Source organism: Lithobates pipiens, unplaced genomic scaffold (assembly GCF_037356315.1).
Source record: "Lithobates pipiens isolate NorthernLeopardFrog02 unplaced genomic scaffold, aLitPip1_a1.2 Scaffold_3, whole genome shotgun sequence".
NCBI classification, from domain to species: domain Eukaryota; kingdom Metazoa; phylum Chordata; class Amphibia; order Anura; family Ranidae; genus Lithobates; species Lithobates pipiens.
Genome location: NW_027507790.1, coordinates 84,970,157 through 84,983,712, shown reverse-complemented (window position 1 = coordinate 84,983,712; position 13,556 = coordinate 84,970,157). Strand labels below are relative to the sequence as shown.

At 43.2% G+C, this 13,556-nt stretch overlaps 1 protein-coding gene across 1 annotated transcript in view; it reads right to left on the bottom strand.

The window, feature by feature from the left end:
- IFT81 (intraflagellar transport 81) overlaps positions 1–13,556 on the bottom strand; it is a 235,567-nt gene that overhangs the window by 150,122 nt on the left and 71,889 nt on the right. The window contains exon 8 of the mRNA XM_077461990.1: positions 6,905–6,989. Within this exon, the coding sequence (XP_077318116.1) occupies positions 6,905–6,989 (85 nt within the window). The remainder of the gene's footprint in view (positions 1–6,904; positions 6,990–13,556) is intronic.

Sequence of the window (13,556 nt, the reverse complement as noted above, 5' to 3'; positions counted from 1 at the left end):
CAGAGATCGGATGTGATTTGCACTGCAGTGCGGTGCGAATCACATCCGTTCTCAAACCGCTGCAATGTGAACCCAGCCTTAGTGACACTGGCGACGGGGGGTGATCACGGGGTTAAACCTTTATTGCGGGGGTTAGGGGGGTACCTTAGAACTAAAGGGGGCTAACCCTAACTGCCCTAACAGTTATTACAGTCACAAATGACACCCGCCGGGTGATCAGGGGGTTAAACCTTTATTAGGTAATAAATGGTGGGTGCCCTGAAACTATAAAAAAATAACTAACCAACCAGCGTCACCTGTAACAGTTATATGGTGATCACTGGTTAAAGGGTTAACTAGGGGGCAATCAGGGGGCTTTATGCGGTAGTATATGGGGGTCCCTGGCGCTATAAAAAGTTGCGGCGAACCTAAATACCTACCTGCCTAACTAGCGTCACCTGTGACACTAATACAGCGATCAGAAAAATGATCGCTTATTAGGCTGGGTTCACACTGGAGCGATGCGGGAACGCCACGAATCCGCGGCGGGTTCCCGCATCGCATGCCTCCCGGCGGCAGTTCACACTGCCCTATGCGAACTGCTGGGAGTGTCAGTGAAATGTTAATGACACCCCCAGATCAGTTTGCATATCGCAGTGCGATCTGCAAACTCGGATCGCATGGTGTGAACACCCATGCGATCCGATTCTGCTGCGGACCAAAAAAAGGGTCCCGTGCGAATTTGCGGCGGGTGCGGCGCGAATTCAGCCATACTATCTGTATGGCTGAACTCGAATCGCACAGAGATCGGATGTGATTTGCACTGCAGTGCGGTGCGAATCCCATTCGTTCTCATGAACCGCTGCAATGTGAACCCAGCCTTAGTGACACTGGCGACGGGGGGTGATCACGGGGTTAAACCTTTATTGGGGGGGTTAGGGGGGCACATTAGAACTAAAGGGGGCTAACCCTAACTGCCCTAACAGTTATTACAGTCACAAATGACACCAATGCAAAAAAAAAAAAATGCAATTGGTGTCACTGTGACTGGGGGGGGGGCAGGGGTAATTGGGGGGGTGATCGGGAGGTAAAGGGGGGGTGTGAGTGTGCCTGGCATGTTCTACTGTACGTGTGGTGTGTTGGTGCAACTCACCGATCCTCTCTCCTCGGTGCCGGAACGAAAAATACCGACACGGAGGAGAGATTACATCACTTCCTCTCCTGTGTTTACATTACAGGAGAGGAAGTGATGTCACGGAGCATTTCTATTCGTTGGGAGCGATCGCGAGGGGGTGGCCATGAATGAATGGCCGCCCCCTCATCCCGGATCGCTCCTGACGCCACCCCACCCGCGGGAAGGCAGGGACTTATATATACGCCCATATGCCTGCCCGTGCCACGTATATCGTCGTGCGGCGGTCGGCAAGTGGTTAATGGGTGTTATGGGCGCACCTCTCAAAATGACATTTTTTTTTGAGGATATTTGCACACAGGTCATGTTAGCATTGGGTATGAGCCAGCAATACACATAAAAGTTCATTGTTAAAAACAGCATTAAGAAAAAAAAAAAAAAAATGAAGAAAAAAAAAATTGGTGGGGGTCCCCGAAATTCCATACCAGGCCCTTCAGGTCTGGTATGGATATTAAGGGGAACCCCGCGGCAAAATGTAAAAAAAAAATGGCGTGGGGGTCCCCCTCAAAATCCATACCAGACCCTTATCCGAGCACGCAACCTGGCAGGCCGCAGGAAAAGAGGGGGGGGGAGAGAGAGCACCCCCCCGAACCGTACCAGGCCACATGTCCTCAACATTGGGAGGGTGGTTTGGGGGTAGCCCCCCAAAGCACCTTGCCCCCATGTTGATGGGGACACGGGCCTCATCCCCGCAACCCTTTCCCGGTGGTTGTGGGGGTCTGCGGGCAGGGGGCTTATCGGAATCTGGAAGCCCCCTTTAACAAGGGGACCCCCAGATCCCACCCCCCCTGTGTGTAATGGTAAGGGGTACCCCTACCATTTCAGAAAAAAATGTGTCAAAAATTAAAAAAATTACAAGATGCAGTTTCCTTTATTTAAAGTCTTCTTCTTTCCCTTTTCTTCGGGTCTTCTTCCTTCCTTCTTCCTTTCAGTTTCTTCCTCCATCATCTTCTTCCTCTGCTTCTTCCTCCGGTGTTCTCGTCCGGCATCTTCCTCCACTGCGTCTTCTTCCCCGCTTCGTTCTTGGGCCGCTACGCATCAATGGGAGGCTCTCGCTGTGTGACGCTTTTCTTCTGACACTTATATAATGGAACCGTGCGTCAGAGGGGGCTGGGTCACCGGGTGGCCCGCTCTCCGTTATATAAGAACTGTCAGAAGAAGAGAAGCGTCACACAGCGGGAGCCTCCCAATGATGTGGAGCGGCCCAAGAACAAAGCGGGGAAGAAGACGCTGTGGAGGAAGATGCCGGACAAGAACACCGGAGCCAGAAGCAGAGGATCGGAGGAAGAAGAAGATGAAGGAAGAAACCGAAGGATGAAGGAAGGAAGAAGAAATGCGACCCAAAGAAGATGGAAAGAAGAAGACTTTAAATAAAGAAATTGTCAAAAACTGGCTCTTGTCATTTTTAACACTTTTTTTTGTAAAATGGTAGGGGTACTTTTGTACCCCCTTACCATTTAACACAGGGGGGCTGGGATCTGGGGGTCCCCTTGTTACAGGGGATTCCAGATTCCGATAAGACCCCTGCCCACAGACCCTCACAACCACCAGGCAAGGGTTGTGGCAAGGGTTGTGGGGATGAGGCCCTTGTTCCCATCAACATGAGGACAAGGTGCTTTGGGTGGCTACCCCCAAAGCACCCTCCCAATGTTGAGGGCATGTGGCCTGGTACGGTTCGGGGGAGGCTCTCTTGTCCCCCTCTTTTCCTGCGGCCTGCCAGGTTGCATGCTCAGATAAGGGTCTGGTATTTATTTTTATTTAAAATTAAAGACGCCTGGCCTGGGGGCGACTTAAAGTTGTGTTGTATGTCGCCCCAGGTCGTGTTGAATTCGCCCCAAGTCTCGCTGTGATTCATACTCAAGTCGCGTCCAAGTTGCCTCCCAAAGTCGGGAAGTCGTGTTGCCCCTGTGTGAATGGACTCTTAATGATGCGGCGTACGCTATTATCAATGGCATATTATTATTGCTGTTGCGCATACGAGTGCACCGGTTCACATGCTCAATTAATGATTTATCTGGTGCACCAATTAAGGTATGAACCGGCGCAGCGCATTCTTCTTAGTAAATGACTCGCATGGTATCAGAATATCATTATCTTGCTATTGCTGCTTTATGTTTTAAAGATATATTGCTAATTTGTAACAAAGTGGTTGTACAGTCTTACAGACACAATCAGAACGTATCTCATTTCGAAGTTAAAACTTGTTGGCCTATGCAGCTGGGATCATGCCATAAAACGGTCTTTTATTCAAGGATAGTGGTCACGTGAAGCTATTTATTATCACATATGATTTTAAAAGGAGCCAAAAAACACCAGAAATCACCCAAATGGCCCTGATCAAAAGTTTACATACCTTGGAATGTTTGGCCTTGGTACAGACACAGAAGGTGACACCCACAGGTTAAAATGGCTATTAAAAGGTTAATTTCCCACATTTGTGTTTTTTTTAAATTGCAATCAGTGTGTGGGTATAAATAGTCAATGAGTTTGTTAGCTCTTACATGGATGCACTAAGCAGGCTAGATACTAAGCCATGGGGAGCAGAAAAGAACAGTCAAAAGACCTGTGTAACAAGGTAATGAAACTTTACAAAGATGGAAAAGGATATAAAAAGATATCCAAAGCCTTGAATATGCCAGTCATTATTGTTCAATCATTTAATAAGAAGTGGAACATTTGGGGATCACTTGATACCAAGCCAAGGTCAGGTTGATCAAGAAAGATTTAAGCCACAACTGCCACAGGAATTGTTCAGGGTACGAAGAAAAACCCACAGGTAACCTTAGTAGAAATACAGACTGCTCTGGAAAAAGATGGCATGGTTGTTCTTAATGAGCACAATACAATGGTACTTGAACAAAAAAGAGCTGCATGGTCAAGTTGCCAGAAAGAAGCCTTTACGGCACAAGTTTCACAAAAAAGCCTGGTTACAATATGTTCAACAACACCTTGACATACCTTATTGGGCTTTTTTGTGGCATTGGCGCAGTAAAGGCTTCCTTCCGGCAGCTCAACCATGCAGCTCTTTTTTGTTCAAGTATCATTGAATTGTGCTCCTTAAAAACAACCACACTGTCTTTTTGGAGAGCAGCCTGTATTTCTCCTGAGGTTACCTGTGAGTTTTTCTTTGCATCCTGGGCGACTATTTTGCCAGTTGTGGATGAAATCTTTCTACCTGAATTTGGCTTGGTATCAAAAGAGCCCCGAATGTTCCACTTCTTAACCACTTAACAACCGGCCCATAGCCGAATGACGGCTACCAGGCGGTTCGATAACTCTGGGAGGGCGTACTACGACTTAGTCCCAGAATTGCGATCCCGCACACCCCCTGGGGCACGCACAAGGGAGCATCCACGCTCAGCCATTCATGCTTAGAGACATCCCTCTGTCTTACTTATCCACCCATCCATGCTCAGCCATCCATACTCAGCACTATTCATCCATCTATCCATGCTCAGCCATCCCATCCACCCCCAGCCATACTCAGCCGTACTCAGCGATACCCACCCGTGCTCAGCCATACCCAGCCGTACTCAGCCATACCCAGGCATACTCGGCCTCTGTATGTGGCCGGGCTGTGGAAGTCTCCCACATGTGGTATTACTGTACTCAGGAGAAGTAGGAGAATCTATTTTGGGGTGTCATTTTTGGGGTGTCATGTGTTATTGTATAAATGGACAACTTTGTGTTAAACAAAATGTGTTTTCATTTTCTTTCCACATTTTCCAAAAATTTGTAGAAAAAAAAATGACATGTTCAAAAGATTCATTATGTCTCATAGATTTTACGTTGGGGTGTTTACTTTCCAAAATGGAGTAATTTTTGGGGCGTTTCCATTGTCCTGGTGCTCCAGGGCTTCAAAAATGTAAGAGGTAATCAGGAAATTAGATGTGTAATTTATGCTCCAGAACACCTGATGGTGCTCCTTGCATGTTGGGCTTCTGCATGTGGCCACGCTGTGTAAAAGTCTCACACATGTGGTATTGCCATACTCGGGAGGAATAGCAGAATGTGTTTTGGGGTGTAATTTGTGGTATGCATATGCTGTGTGTGAGAAATAACCTGCTAATATGACGATTTTGTGGGGAAAAAAAAAAGAAAAACAAAAATCTTGATTTTGCAAAGAATTGTGGGAAAAAAATTACAACTTCAAAAAACTCACCATGCCCCTTTCTAAATACCTTGTCTACTTTCCAAAAAGGGGTCATTTGGGGGTTATGTATACTTTCCTGGCATGTTAGGGTCTCAAGAAATGAGATAGGCTGTCAGTACTTCAGGTGTGATCAATTTTCAGAGATTGGCACCATAGCTTGTGGACTCTATAACTTTCACACAGACCAAATAATATACACTAATTTCAGTTATTTTTACCAAAGATATGTAGCAGTATACATTTTGGCCAAAATTTATGAAGAAAAATTACTAATTTGCAAAATTTTTTTACAGAAACGAAGAAAAATACATTTTTTTTTTTACTGAATTTTTTGTATTTTTTTATTTTATAGCGCAAAAAATAAAAAAACCCAGCAATGATTAAATACCACCAAACAAAGCTCTATTTGTGGGGGGAAAGGGACAAAAATGTCATATAGATACAGTGTTGCATGACTGAGTAATTGTCATTCAAAATATGACAATTACAATTTTTATCACAACTGTATAAACACACACACACTGTATCTCACAGTACATCCCTCACATTTTTGTAAATATTTTATTATATCTTTTCATGTAGTAACACTGAAGAAATGACACGTTGCTACCATGTAAAGTAGTGAGTGTACAGCTTGTATAACAGTGTAAATTTGCTGTCCCCTCAAAATAACTCAACACACAGCCATTAATGTCTAAACTGCTGGCAACAAAAGTGAGCACACCCTCAAGTGCAAATGTCCAAATTGGGCCCAAAGTGTCAATATTTTGTGTGGCCACCATTATTTTCCAGCATTGCCTTAACCCTCTTGGGCATGCAGTTCACCAGAGCTTCACAGGTTGCCATTGGAGTCCTCTTCCCCTCCTCCATGATGACATCACAGAGCTGCCATAATTCAATTCAGGTTTTAAAAAGGGCATAGATAAAAATTGCTGAAGTGTGTATACATTTCTTGTGCCTCTCTGTATATATATTTTATAGTACATCTGATTTATAGCATAACAAAGGGGAACTAAAGGACACTGTATTGGATAAAAAAAGACATTTTTGTTGCATATCTTTACAAATACATGTTGAAGCCACACAGCTGTGTCAAGGCTCTCCTGAGGAGTGTGGTCCTAGACCCAAAACTTTCCAGAGTCCCCAACTATGAGGCATATATAATCAGTGCACATACTAAGGGCAAACTCACCTAGACGCAACCCCTTCCTCTTTAAAAATACAGCAACACACCAGAAGCTATCGCATCACCATTTCAAGGCAACTAAAGACTTCCAATGTGCATCTGCACCACTGGCAGTAACTCAAATCGGGTTGGAACTAGCAAAAAGGAGAAAGGTGCACATGGGCAGGGTGAAATACAAAGCAAGACAAATGGGGTCTCCAGCACGCTTTCACGCTACCCAGTAAAAAAGCCTAATTAAACTGATTCAAATAAAATAAAATAAAACACACACAATAATATATATATATATATATATATATAATAATAACAAATATAACAAACAAATAATATATAATCTTTTTTTACACATGTCCAACAATTGCAACTAAAGATAGCTACACAAATTTACATTTACCTTCAGGTTTTGCATCTGACGCAGCATGTCGCATGTTTTTTAAGTGAAGTTGTGCTCTTTGTAGTTTCTGTTCTGCATTAAAAAGCTTTAAAACAAAAATAAAGGCACTGTCAGTCACCTGCTGTGCATTAACAGATAGCAAGGAAAACATCAAGTAACTCTACTTAACTGTGTTTGCAATTAAACTTTTCATATAAAAGCCCTAAAGTAAGTTTCAGATACTTTCTGTAAGCAAAAAAAAAAAAAAAAACACTTCTCATGATATCCCTATGCCATGGTCAGGTACATGGGAAAGATTGAAAAAGATACACTTGTGTGTGGGCTTCTTCCAACACAATAGCAGCCTCCGCTTTTTTTTTTCTTCTTATGTGCTGTCAGTATGAAGCAATACAGGGAGTGGACACATACAAAATATATTGTCAGATACTTGTAGTATTTGTTGTTCTACTTCAAAAAGAGCATGCTAGACTAATAGCTTTATTTATTCATTTCAGTTGTTCATCATTTGAATACAAGACCCTGATCAAAATTAAGCATTTGGTCAAAACTGAAAATTTAGACTTGATGTGTAAACAGGAAAGACAACCTGCTTAATCAGAGCTTCCGTTTTTTCATCCAGACAAAGTTGTAATGCACCAATCCCCCCTTAAGCCCTGTACTCATGGTTGGAAATCCCGACAGAAAAGGTCTGATCGGATTATATTGTCGGAAAATCCGATGGTGTTTGGGCTCTATCGGGCTTTTTCCGCCGGAAATTCAGACGGAAATAATTAGAGAGCAGGATCTAAAATTTTCCAACAAAAAAAATCGGATCAGACTTTTTCCGATCGTTTGTAGAGAATTCTGACGGACAAAGTGCCACGCATGCTCAGATCAAATTACGAGACCAAAGCTACTAGCCTCTACGTAGTCCTGTCGTACGCAACGAACGTCACCATGTTCCGAACAATCGGATTTTCCGACAACTTTGTCCTACCATGTGTATGCAACACCAGTTTTGGACAAAATCCGTCGGAAAAAATCAGACGGATTTTGTGGTCGGAATGTCCGACTGTGTGTACAAGGCTAAGGTTCTAATTTGCGATAAAGGGGAGTAATTCCTATACACACTCACTGTAGGCTCTTTACTGTCCCTCGCATACAAAATGCCTAATGTATAGAAATATTAATATGTTCTTCACAGTCACCAATCAGATCAAACTTGACGTGAAACTCTGGAACTAGGAGTGCCTGCACACAAAAGGTCAAGGTAAACAAAATTTGAGATCAATGTGAAACAGATCTCCACCCTTTTCTGATGGTGGGGGTCTTTAAAGTGGTAGTAAAGTCCGCTTTGTGATTTTTTCCTACAGGTAGGCCTATAATAAGGCTTACCTGTAAGTAAAATAAATATGACCAGTTTAGGAGATATTCACACTGGATGCAGCCAGTGACATTACCGATGCATGCGCACGTTGACCTTTAGAGCACCGTGCCGGAACCGAAGGCTCCCACGAGCATGCCCTGGAGTGACGTCATCATGGCCCCAGCCACACACACAGCCGGAGTCCGTGAACCCAAAGGGAAGAACAGGGGAAGATGAAAGCCCGTCAGCAGTGACAGCGTGCCATTGGATGGTTTCGATTTAAGGCAAGTATTTAATTATGTGCAAGTATGGGATGCACATTAAGCCTTTGTCTTGCAGGGGAAAGTTTTGTTTTTTACTGCAGTGGATTACAACCGCTTTAAGAATGTTATTTTGCTAATGCACCTCCTAGATTTTACCAGTCTTCAACAGGGCTCCAAAGAAACATCTCCTCCCATTAAAAGCTAAATTCACCTTTGCGGCTAGAATTTCACTTTTGACTTATAGAAGTGTTTTGTAATGTTTATTTCAGCCCAAGTAATCCCAATGTACATCTCTAAGCTTTGAATCTGCACCTCAAAAAATGCATTCTGACTTTCTGTAGCAACAAGTGACCATCCAGGAAACTTCATATCCCATGATGCACTGCCTTACTGCATCACAGAATAGGGTGTGTTTTACTACACTGGACCACACCTCCCTCATTACTTTACCGTTTTTTTTTTTTTTTTTTATTTCTACCCATTTTCCTACTTCTCCCTTTACGGTGGGCAAACATTGTACAATATGAGTGCACAATCTACTATAGATCTACCATCAACTATGCAGTGCAAGGGCCTGCCTGATTTGATACAAATTGAATGAATTGTTCAGGTAGGTCCTCCTATTACATAGTTTACATAGATCTAAAAGGAAATTGTACATAGAGTGTACAATTAGATTGCACAGAGTACGGCCAGCTTGATACTAGTACATGGGAGGAGGACATGCAGCTATCAACGTTTTTGTAATCCAGCTCTAGCTTAGAGAGGAGGAGGGTACAAGTACACCAATTTCACTTTCAGGTGCCATTCACACTTTGTTTGGCGTGTTTTTCCCACGACACGCAAGAGGAAACCCATTGAGTTCAGTGGGCTCCCCCACACTAGACAAATGTAGCAAAGTAACCCATGGGCATTTTGACACGTTGAAATTTGCACATTTTTTACTGCACCTTTTTGTATGGGACAAAAATGTGCATTTGCTTCCGAATTTGGGGTGTGGTTATCAATTAAAGGCACCGAAAGCACAACTAGTTCATTTTGGGTCTATAAAAGTTGCCCGTACACATACAATCTGACTGCACAATCTTTATATTTACCAAAACTATATAAGAGGACAGACCTATCCATCTAATCACTCTGTATCCAATCAGGCAGGTTATTGCACTACATAGTTGATGGTAGATCTAGTAGTAAAGCATAATGTATGGTAAGCTTTACAGACTTTCAGGAACATACTTTGTTTTCAATACTACAGCTCTGCTCCACATAGGCTGTATTGTGATTGCTCAACAACTTCCGCTCCAGTGTGCACACTCTACCAAATGAACGATCTATGCAGGGAGAAGGAATGATGCAAAATGATCCATCAGCAGAGGGAGACACTGGCTATGTATTCAGAGAGAAAATTGCTCAGACAATGATTGCAATGGAGAAGCATGTAAATACAGAGGTGAGTGGGATCAATCTCCTGGAGGGGAAGGACAGATGCAAGATGAAGTCAGCTGTTGAAGTACTTTTTTTTCCTACTAACAGTTTACATGTCCTATAGGATATACAGTATCTCACAAAAGTGAGTACACCCTCACATTTTTGTAAATATTTTATTATATCTTTTCATGTGACAACACTGAAGAAATTATGCTTTGCTACAATGTAAAGTAGTGAAGTGTACAGCTTGTATAACAGTGTAAATTTGCTGTCCCCTCAAAATAACTCAACACACAGCCATTAATGTCTAAACCACTGGCAACAAAGGTGAGTACATCCCTAAGTGCAAATGTCCAATTAGCCATTTTCACTCCCCGATGTCATGTGACTTGTTAGTATTGCAAGGTCTCAGGAGTGAATGGGGAGCAGGTGTGTTAAATTTGGGGTTATCGCTCTCACTCTCTCATACTGGTCACTGGAATTTCAACATGGCACCTCATGGCAAAAAACTCTGAGGATCTGAAAAAAGAATTGTTGCTCTATATAAAGATGGCCTAGGACATAAGAAGATTGCCAAGACCCTGAAAGTGAGCTGCAGAATGGTGGCCAAGACCATACAGTGGTTTAACAGGACAGGTTCCACTCAGAATAGGCCTCGCCATGGTCAACCAAAGAAGTTGAGTGCACGTGCTTGGCATCATATCCAGAGGTTGTCTTTGGGAAATAGACCTGAGTACTGCTAGCATTTCTGCAGAGGTTAAAGGGGTGGTGGGGGTCAGCCTTTCAGTGCTCAGACAATACGCTGCACACTGCATCAAATTGGTCTGCATGGCTCTTGTCCCAGAAGGAAGCCTCTTCTAAAGATGATGCACAAGAAGGCCCGCAAACAGTTTGCTGAAGACAAGCAGACTAAGGACATGGATTACGGGAACCATGTCCTGTGGTTTGATGAGACCAAGATAAACTTATTTGGTTCAGATGGTGTCAAGCATGTGTGGCGGCAACCAGGTGAGGAGTACAAAGGCAAGTGTGTCTTACCTACAGTCAAGCATGGTGGTGGGAGTGTCATGGTCTGGGGCTGCATGAGTGCTATGGGGAGCTACAGTTCATTGAGGGAACCATGAATGCTAACATGTACTGCGGCACACTGAAACAGAGCATGATCCCCTCCCTTCAGAGACTGGACCACATGGCAGTATTCCAACAGGATAATGACCCCAAACACACCTCCAAGACAGCCATTGCCTTGCTAAAGAAGCTGAGGGTAAAGGTGATGGACTGGCCAAGCATGTTCCCAGACCTAAACCCTATTGAGCATCTGTGGGGCATCCTTAAATGGAAGGTGGAGGAGTGCAAGGCACCCACCAGCCCTGTGATGTCATCATGGAGGAGTGGAAGAGGACTCTGGTGGCAACCTGTGAAGTTCTGGTGAACTCTTGCCCAAGAAGGTTAAGGCAGTGCTGGAAAATAATGGTGGCCACACAAAATATTGACATTGGGCCCAAGTTGGACATTTTCACTTAGGGGTGTACTCACTTTTGTTGCCAGCAGTTTAGACATTAATGGCTGTGTGTTGAGTTATTTTGACAGAACAGCAAATGTACACTGTTATACAAGCTGTACACTCACTTCTTTAAATTGTAGCAAAGTGTCATTTCTTCAATGCTATCACATGAAAAGTTATCATAAAATATTTACAAAAACGTAAGGGGTGTATTCACTTTTGTGAGATACTGTAAACCAGGAAGTCGTGGAAGAGTCTTCAAAAGAATAAAGCAGAGGCTGAGGTAAATTCTGCACTAGAATAAAGGGATAGCTTTTTGTTTTCTGCAACAGAGGTGTAATAACAGCATATTGGTACATACTGCTGGAATTTAGAAACAAAAATGTGAATTAAAGCTAGGTACACATGGGCCGAATATCAGCTTCTATGCACCACGTCAACAGGAACTGGCTGACATTTGGCCAGTGTGTACATATTTAACTGGTACAAGCATAGGTCTGACTACTGAACTATTTCTATTATTGTCTATCAAATCTATTACATCGTCAAAGGAACACTAGACTTTGTGATTTGGTATCAGAAGCAAGGATTTTATCTTTTGTTACACTAAACTTAAACTATGATCTTCCCTCTGAAAAGTCCTCATGATATTTTCAGCTATAGACAATCTATTTTTCCCAAGCCTTATATGAAAGATGTTCACCGATTGTTAAACCTAACTTTGTTTTTTATATGCCAACACATAATGACAAAGCAATGCTATGCTTTCATAGTACCAATAAAATGTCATTTTAAAGGATAACTGGTGAAGGTTTAAACTGGTGAACTGGTTTAAAGGATAAGGTGAATTACCCTTTGGGAACAAATAATAAATGCACATATTTTTCAGGAACAAAAAAAAAAGTTCATTTATTATTTGTTCCATAAGGAGCCTGGAAAGCATTGCACCCATGATCCACTGATCCAGTGGATCAAGGGTGCAATGCCACACTCCTGCAGACAAGCCCTGCAGCTTTTAGCCCATACCTTCATACAGGCTGACTGTTTACAAGCTGTAGGGCCCTCCTATGTTCACGACACATATGATGTCCTGACTAGGATAGCTTAAGTGGAGATATCAGAGGGCACCATACTAGTCGGTATTGATGTGGAGTCCCTGTATACCACCATCCCCCATCACTGTGGCACATTTTTTGGAAACCAAATACCCCTCTATGGCATCACAAAATGAACTTATTTTGGAGTTGCTGGCATTTGCCCTCAATCATAATTGTTTTCCGTTTTAGAGGGCAAATTATCAGCAAATAAGGGGTACAGCCATGGGGGCACCCACATATGCTTGTCTCCATCTTGGGTGGTGGGAGGAGGCCCTTGTTTACCATTCGCTGCTGTACCTTGGCCACGTAAGTCTGTGGCTAAGGTATATTGACGACATCCTGATGGTCTGGAATAGTGAGATCCAGGAGCTGCATGATTTTATATCTGAGCTCAATATTAATATAAAAACATTAAACTTACATATACCTGGGATCTCAAAACCTTATCTTTCCTTGACCTCCTGATCATCACCACCAATGGTGGTAGTTTGGAGACTAAAACATTAGAAAAGCCACTGTGGAAAATATAATACTTCAGGCCTCCAGCCATCATCCACCATCGCTTATTAGGGGGATCCCAACTGGACAGTTCCTCCGTATTCGGAGGAACTGCTCAAGTGAGACTGCCTATCAGTCTGAGTCACATGAACTTTATCAGAGATTTAGGGCATGCAGGAGGGCCTCCTCATCCAAATGAGAGGACCTTCTTGTTCCCAAACAGACAAATGATTTGCATTCCAAATCTATCATACCCCAATCCTACCCAGTGAGAATCATCACCCGCTATGGGGCCCAATGGGAGGAGGTTAGGTCAATTTTGGACAAGCATTAGTCAATCTTGACAAGATCTCCTGATCTCACCAGTATCGTGGGCCCACAACCATTGCTAGTCTCTAGGAGAGCCAAGAACCTCAAAGATAACCTTGTACATTCAAAATTTACTCGTAGTCCATCCAACAACTGGCATGACGAAAATGCCTCCTTTTAAGCAAGGATGAGCTCAGACATGTTCACA